Raw genomic sequence first — 8,429 nt, forward strand, 5'->3', positions numbered from 1 at the left:
TAGTTGTATTCTTAACTTTTTGAGGAATTAACCATATTGTTTTTTATAGTGGCTGTACAAGTTTACCTTTCTACCAAGTGTATGAGGGCTCCCTTTCCTCCACATACTCTCCAAGGTTGTAATTTTTTTCTCTTTTTGATAATAGCCATTCTGATAGGTATGAGGTGCTAACTCAGTGGTTCTGATTTGCATTTACCTATTAATTAGTGATACTGGGCATGTTTTCATGTGTCTGTGGCCATCTGTAATATCTATCCAGGTTCTGTGTTTATATTTTAAATGGTTTTTTTTTATGTTGATTTTCATGAGTTCTTTATGTGTCTTGGATACTAACTCCTCATCGGATATATGATTTGCAAGTATCTTCTACCATTTGGTAAGTTGTCTTTTAGTTTTGTTGATGGTTTCTTCTTTGATGTGAAGAAGTTTTTTAGTTTGATGTAGCATTGTTTATTTATTTTTGCTTTTGTTTTCCTTGTCTGAGGAGACATATCCAGAAAGATATTGCTAAGACCAATGTCAAAGAGTATACTGCCTGTGTTTTCTCCTAGAGCTTTTACAGTTTAAGGTCTTAAATCCAAGTCTTTAATCCATTTTGGATTAGTTTCTGTGTATGCTGTAAGATAATGGTCCATTGAACTGTTGACATATTGCTTTTGTTACAGTGAGGCAAATGGGTTAAAAGGGTAAAACTGAGTTATGGCTGTGGAATGGAGAAAAGTGTATGTTGGTTCAAAAGATTCAGTAATTGTTTATTCAGGTACTCCCTCAGCCATTTATGCATTCAACAAATTTATGCATTCAACAAATTTATGCATTCAACAAATTTATGCATTCAACAAATATGTACTAGGTGCTGTAGCTAAATATTTTTAAATAAATAAATGTTGAGTTATTATAAATTGTGGTTGTTGTTTAGTCACTAAGTCATGTCCAACTCTTTTGCATCCCCATGGACTGTAGCCTGACAGTTTCCTGTGTTCATGGGATTTTTCAGGCAAGAATACTGAAGTGGGTTGCCATTTCCTTCTCCAGGGGATCTTCCTGACCCAAGGACTGAACCTGTGTTGGCAGGCAGATTCTTTACCACTGAGTCACCTGGGAAGCCCTTAGTGCCAGGTTGGATCAATCACAAGGTGGATCAAGAATGTTGGGAGAAATATCAACAAATTCACATATGCAGATGATACTACTCTAATTGCAGAAAGGGAAGAGGACCTAAAGAACCTCTTGATGAGGGCAAAAGAGGAGAGTAAAAAGCTGGTTTGAATCTCAATATTAAAAAAACTAAGACCATGGCATTCAGTCCCATCATTTAATGGCAAATAGAAGGGAAAAAAAATGGAAACAGTGAGAGACTTTATTTTCTTGGGCTCCAAAGTCACTGCAGATGGTGACTGCAGCCATGAAATTAAAAGACACTTTCTCCTTGGAAGGAAAGCTACAGCAAACCTAGACATATTAAAAAGCAGAGACATCACTTTGCCAACAAAAGTACATATAGTCAAAGTTATGGTTTTTCTAGTAGTCATGTACAGATGTGAGATTTGGACCATAAAGAAGGCTGAGCACCAAATAACTGATGCTTTCGAACTGTGACGTTGGAGAAGACCACAGAGTCCCATGGACTGCAAGATCAAACTGGTCAATTCTAAAGGAAATCAACCCTGAATATTCATTGAAAGGACTGATGCTGAAGCTGAATCTCCAATATTTGGCCACCTGATGTAAAAAGATGACTCATTTGAAAAGATCCTGATGCTTGGAAAGATTGAAAGCAAAAGGAGAAGAAGGCAGCAGAGGATGATATGGTTAGATAGCATCATTGACTCAATGGATATGAATTTGAACAAACTCTGAGAGATAATGGAGGACGGGGGAGCCTGACGTGCTGCAGTCCATGGGGTGGCAAAGAGTTGGACACGACTTAGTGACTGCACCTCCACCACAACAATAACAGCAACAACTATTTATTGAACATTTATTATATGCCAGACACTGTGTTAAGTGCTTTATACAAACACTGATATTACCTTCAAACAGGCAAAAAAATGGAAGTAAAAGCGAGTTCAAGCATGCTAATGTTGTATAGCTAGTAAATGACGGAGCCAGGATTTGAGCTCAATCAGTTTGAGATCTCAAAATATTTGGCCATTTACTTAAATACTATTGTTTCCCACATGTAAATTTTATTTATTAAGTTTTAAATTCAAAGAAAAAACAATTAAGATATTTTGAACTATTTTAATCAGCAAGTTTTAATCAGCAAGATATGTACCAATTATCCTGGACTGCCGTAAAGAAGTTGCCTTTGCTTTATAGATAAGCAATAATTTTACATATCTCTAAATGAGCATTTAGATAAAATTTGGGGCACTCAAGTTTCCCCAAAATTTTAATTTCCAAGACTGACGTAGACTATAGTAAGGGTTTTTTTGTTTGTTTTGAATTTGTTTTTTCTCCTTCTGTGTTTATATTTTTTAATATTAATAAATATTAATAAAGGATGTATTTACAAGGGTAATTATATTTTGAAATAGGAGAAAAGGAAAATTCATGCTACAATAATGTCAGAGTTTCCAGAGGAAGATGTGAAGTTGTTTGTCTAAACACATTTTATTTGAGATTCAGTATTAATTTTCAATAGGTGGTTTTCAGATAAGAAAGCAGTAATTCAAATGTGATTATGTAAACAAGAGGATCAGAGAGGAATTATCCTGAAGGGTATAAAATGAACCAAGAGCTTTTAGTCTGGGTCATTACAACATCAGCTCACCAATGCAAAGTAAGGTAGGTGTCTACCCTGAGAAGGCTTTGTGAAATGAAATGTTGCTATTCCAAATTATTCTTCTTTTCATCATTTTAGCATTTATTTAAAAATGGCAAATGCTGTGATAATTTGCTTTGATAAGCTCTAGAAATCCTAATTACTGCTCCAAAATTGTTCAATGATGGGTGAAGATGAATAAACTACATATGTAAGGATAAGAAAATTTTCTACTGACTTCGAAGAAGAGGAAAAATTGGTCAATTCCCTAATGAAGGTTGATTGCTATTCATGGCCTTCCCTTACTATTTACATTTGATTTAAATGTTTTAAATCAATTGAATAATCTATGTATTAAATCCTGTCAATTACTAATGATTATTTTTGATGATAATGTACTTCTGAGAAAACTTGGAGTAAATTCAGTTGGGGTACTTGTGGAGGTAATTTACTCTGTATTATTTTAGTTATAGCTAACCTGCCTTGGATAATGTCCAAAGCACATACATATCTTATAGTACATTTTGCTCTCTAGAAAAATATATTGCTCTAGCCAGTAAGGGATTTGAAGAGAAAAGATTGGTGAAAGAAACTAGAACAATAAAGAGAAGTGTGCTTAGAATAAAGGTAGTAAGAACAAAAAGATGAGAGAAAATGTTGGGTAGAGGACAAAGGAAAGAGGATATCTTGGAATCAGGAAAAATGTTGCAAGTGTAGATGCAGATGATCATGGCACTGACAAGGGCATCTCATAATTTGCGCCTGAAATCATGCCTCTGTGTTTAGGTGCTCAATAAATCATTTATGAATAATTTTAAAAGAGGTGATTAAGTTGCAGAGGTTGAGAATCCAGATGACGATACAGGAGAAATTGTGGCAGGTCTTATAAGGGGATATTAACTAACACTGATTTATATACTGAATGTTATATAGTTACATAGTCTTCAGTAGCATTCCAAGCGCTTCACATGTAATGTTTTATTCTTATTATGATTTTAGGAAGGAGTATATGGAAAAATGAAGGCACAAATTTCTTAATTTCTTAGTTACACACAATTGCAATAAAACCTGGAAGCATAATTTTAGATCACTATTAGACCAGGGACCTGACACTAATTTATCACATAGAATCATACTCTGTTTGTGCTGAAAAGTCCTTCCTTATCATTCTCTGGGTCTCAGTGTTTTTTTACAGCTGAAGAAATTAAGGCCCAGAAAAATCGTTTGGGTGAAGTTTTACTATTTGCAATAAAGGAGAAAGAATAATTCTTACTTTATATACTGTTATATAGAAAAGATGATTCAGCCCTTTTGATTTTTCTTTTGTTAGCTTGGAGTTTTACATTTAAAAGAAGAACTTCAGAACAATTTAGAGTGTCCGTAATGGATATGAGAACAATAAGTAAAAGTTCCAAGATTGTTTTTTAAAAATTCTACAGTTTCAAAAAGGATCAGATGTACTTGCCTCTTTGGCTCTGCAGATGGGGAAATTAGGCCAGACAGATTCAACATTTTAGTTGATTTCTCATAGATCTAAGGGAGATCTTGAAATCTGTTCCTTACCTTCAGAACCAATAGTCTCGTCACTAGGTTAGCACATATCTATTTTATATAGATCATATGCCTAAAAGTTAAAATATGTGTAATTATTTCCTATGGCAAAAATCCAATGGTTGGCTGGCTAAATGGGCAAGAACCGTATGATCATAGTCTGTGAGTATTTTATGTCATTTACTCAGTCAAGAGTTTTAAGATCCTTCAGAGGATTCTCTAAGTCTGTGGCTCTAAAATAATGGAACCAACTCTACCATAGAGGGAGCTCACATTTGTGAAGCACTGAGAAAACCAGACTCTATGAGCAAGGAATTCTTGTAATTTTGCTCTGTTCTTTTGTAATTTTGCTCTTGTGCTTTTGCTGTACACAATTTCTATAATTTTGTTTCTTGGTATTTCATACCAAGAATATGCAAATTTTATTTGAAAGTATTTACCAGAAAACCCTTTTTAATGGGTGAGTTCACTTCCTTGTCTATATAGAAAAAGTCTTTGATTATTATGGTGTCAGAGTCATAGTTTCAAGTCTCTGAGCACTTAAAACACTAACTACTTTTTGTAAACATTTGTTCTTATTTATCTTGAGTGGATATCTAGGAGTAGAATTGCTGGGTCATCAGTTAAGTATATGTGTAATTTTATAAGAAACTGTCAAACTGATTTTCAAAATATTTTTATGTATCATTTTACCATCCCACCAACAGCATATGAAGGTTCTATTTACTCAAAATCATCACCAACACGTGGTGTTATCAGTTAAACAATAGGTATTTTTATTAATTAGTGTTCATAGTTATCTCTTTCACTAGACTGTCAGCCCTTGAGGTCAAAGACTATAACATCCATTTTGTATCTCTCAGTGCCTAGTTAAAATGCTCAATATATATTTGTCTAATTCATCTGCAGTTCTCATTCTGCAAATAGGATACTGGTTGGAATGGCCACTAATCTTTGGAAGTTGACATTTAAAATACCTGGTGGCTTGTTGAATGTGGTTTCATTTTTTTCTTATGAGTTAATTAAAGACAAAAATTCTTTAACTTGTTAACTGAGGCTGAGTCCATGAGATTTCAATTAATGGAAGTTTTAGTGTATGCAGTTTAAAGATGCTATTGGAATATAATTGATAGATTTGAGGAAAAATTGAAAAAAATCTTGATACAGTCTTCTTGACTGAATGAAAGTGAAAGTGAAGTCACTCAGTCATGTCCAACTCTTTGCTACCCCATGGACTGTAGCCTACCAGGCTCCTCCGTCCATGGGATTTTCCAGGCAAGAATACTGGAGTGGGTTGCCATTTTCTTCTCCAGGAGATCTTCCCGGCCCAGGGATTGAACCTGGGTCTCCTACCTCAGAGCCACCAGGGAAGTCATTCCACCATAGTTTGGCCCCAGATTGAATAACAATGTTTAATAAATTATAATTTATTTAATAAAATAATAAAACAAGTTTGTGTTCAAAGCTCTTCCATGAAGATATGTATTTTCTTTTCTGACTATGATCCTTTAGAAGGTAAAGAATCCAAATATGCCAAGCCAACTGTACGGTATTTATAAGATGAAAAATATCTTCTTAATCTTTGAAGTGATCAACTTATATCCAAAAGTCTCAAACTTGATTATCCCCTCTCAGTGGCAAAACTGCCATAACATTATCCAGCTCATTACAATGACCAGTTGATAGTGAACACACTCTTCATCAGGGGTTCTCATTATTTAGGGCCTGAAATCATACCTTTTTGTTTAGGTGCTCAATGAATCATTTATGAATGATTTTAAAAGAGGCAATCAAGTTGCAGAGGTTGAGAATCCTCTGATGTCTTCCATGCAGCCAAAACTTATTTTACTTTCCTGGCTAACCTACAGTGGACCTGTCATCCTTGATTGTGTTACTCTCATTGTGTCAACCTATATTTTTTGCCTCCATAATCTTTTTAAGATAATGAGTTCCATACAACTTCAAGTAAAATAATTTTATTTTTCCAACTCTATTTCTTTCAACTTTAAAGGAATATTCTAAGGATTGAGAAGAGGGGTTTTTAGATTGCTGGGTTTAGCCCCTTAACACCAGTGTAATTTTAATTTACCTTTTTTGGAATTTCTCTAGCCTTGTCTTTCTTGACAGACATTGGGTAGACTCATACACAAGATTATTTGCATTGAGCTGATACTCAAGTTTGATCATTCACTTCCTTGATTTCTTTGCCCTTTCTTATTATGACCAATTTGTTGGCCTTTTAAGCTATTGAACCAAAGTTTTTAGAAAAGCACATTTCTCGGAAAGCCCTTTCTGAAGCCTATTAACTCACTTCTTATAATGATAAAGGCAGGTATTTTGATTGTTTCCAATGAATGAATTATTTTGTACTTAGTTGACTACATGTCCCTGCTACTTTTCTGTTGTAGTGTTTCAGGCTTGCCGTTTCACTGGATCTAAGTGGCACTTGCAAGCAGGACTTTCACTCTGTGAGCTTTGTCATGATGGGGTACATGTATCATAGCCACATCTAAGTGTGCACAGAAAGATTACTGAGAAAATTAGCTATTCAAAAACACTAATATAGGGTCTAAGACAAAGTAGGTATTCAATACATACATATATTTATACACACACACATACACATTATAGCACTTTCCAAATGTCCCTTCTGAATGTTCTAAAGGATACATGTAATATCTTAATCTTATCTTTGATTTAGCATGACTGCTATCTTCCTGATGTCCATGATTTTTGGCCTTGCATGTGGACAAGCAATGTCTTTTTGTATTCCAACTGAGTATATGATGCATATCGAAAGGAAAGAATGTGCTTACTGCCTAACCATCAACACCACCATCTGTGCTGGTTATTGTATGACACGGGTACGTAGTTCATTTCAGTTCTTTTAGCTGAAAATTAGATAAACCTAGACCCAGTCCTTTTCTATCCAGAAACAAAATGAGATAAACCACAACCCCATTTCCAAAATCTAATGCTTATTGGCTCTGTAGAGGTAGAGTACACAGGTTACAGTGTGTACTCAGTACAGTTTATAACAGCTTTACTTCCAAAATTTATTTAAATGGCATATTGGTCGCATGATATACAATGAAAGAGAGGGAGTGTCACTTTTATCTGTATGGGATTTAGTGTGGATATATTGAGTTGGCATTGGGAAATGAAACTAAAGAATCCTCCTCTAGTCCTATTTATGACAAAATAGTATGTTAATTTTTATCTGTTTCCATTACTATATATTTTCTAAAGTCCTATCGCATTCTGCTCCTTTTAAATTCTTTCCTCAGGATGTCAACGGCAAGCTGTTTCTTCCCAAATATGCCCTGTCTCAGGATGTCTGTACATACAGAGACTTCATGTACAAGACTGCAGAAATACCAGGATGCCCACGCCATGTTACTCCTTATTTCTCCTACCCGGTAGCTATAAGCTGTAAGTGTGGCAAGTGTAATACTGACTATAGTGATTGTATACATGAGGCCATCAAAACAAACTACTGTACCAAACCTCAGAAGTCCTATGTGGTGGGATTTTCTATCTAATTTTAATAGTAATGTAATTTGCAATTTGGTTAAATGTATTTACCTGGAATAAAACTAATAAATTATTGACATATTTCACAACACCTTGTGTACATTTGAGTACTATTTCATCCATAACCTACCCATTCATGCATTAGAGAGCTTAAGGGCTTTAGAAGAAAAGGGGAGTGAAAGAGCATTTGCAGCTCATATGAAGGATGATTTCCACATGAAAGGGCAGAGTGGTAAGATGAAGAACAGGGACATAAATTACTAATGAAAGCCAGTCTTAAGTAGACTCTTTTAACAGAGGGCCATGAGGTTCGTCTTAGCCTATTAATAGAAAATGAATATGGGAAAGCTACAGAGTAGTATGTAGTAGTAACAGTAGTATGTAGTAGTATGATCAGCCCTTGAAGTAACACATGGCATCAGTCTACTGGAGACACCTACTTCTAAAGGCTGAAACAAGGCTGGAGCAGAGGGGAAGAGTAAGGAATATGTGAAATTTGCAATATAGTACTTTATCCTGTCATTCAAATGCACAAGATAAAACTTCACCAAAACTCAGTATATTCTAATCTATTTAA

At 34.8% G+C, this 8,429-nt stretch overlaps 1 protein-coding gene across 2 annotated transcripts; it reads left to right on the top strand.

Moving 5' to 3' along the window:
• On the top strand, positions 2,760 to 7,943 carry TSHB (thyroid stimulating hormone beta). 2 transcript variants are annotated; one of them, XM_005677829.3, is made up of 3 exons: positions 2,760 to 2,790; positions 7,020 to 7,182; positions 7,606 to 7,943. In XM_005677829.3, the coding sequence occupies exons 2-3, from the start codon at positions 7,021 to 7,023 to the stop codon at positions 7,858 to 7,860; spliced, it is 417 nt and encodes a 138-aa protein (XP_005677886.2). In that variant the 5' UTR covers positions 2,760 to 2,790; position 7,020; the 3' UTR covers positions 7,861 to 7,943.

The sequence above is a fragment of the Capra hircus genome, chromosome 3 (assembly GCF_001704415.2).
Source record: "Capra hircus breed San Clemente chromosome 3, ASM170441v1, whole genome shotgun sequence".
NCBI lineage: Eukaryota > Metazoa > Chordata > Mammalia > Artiodactyla > Bovidae > Capra > Capra hircus.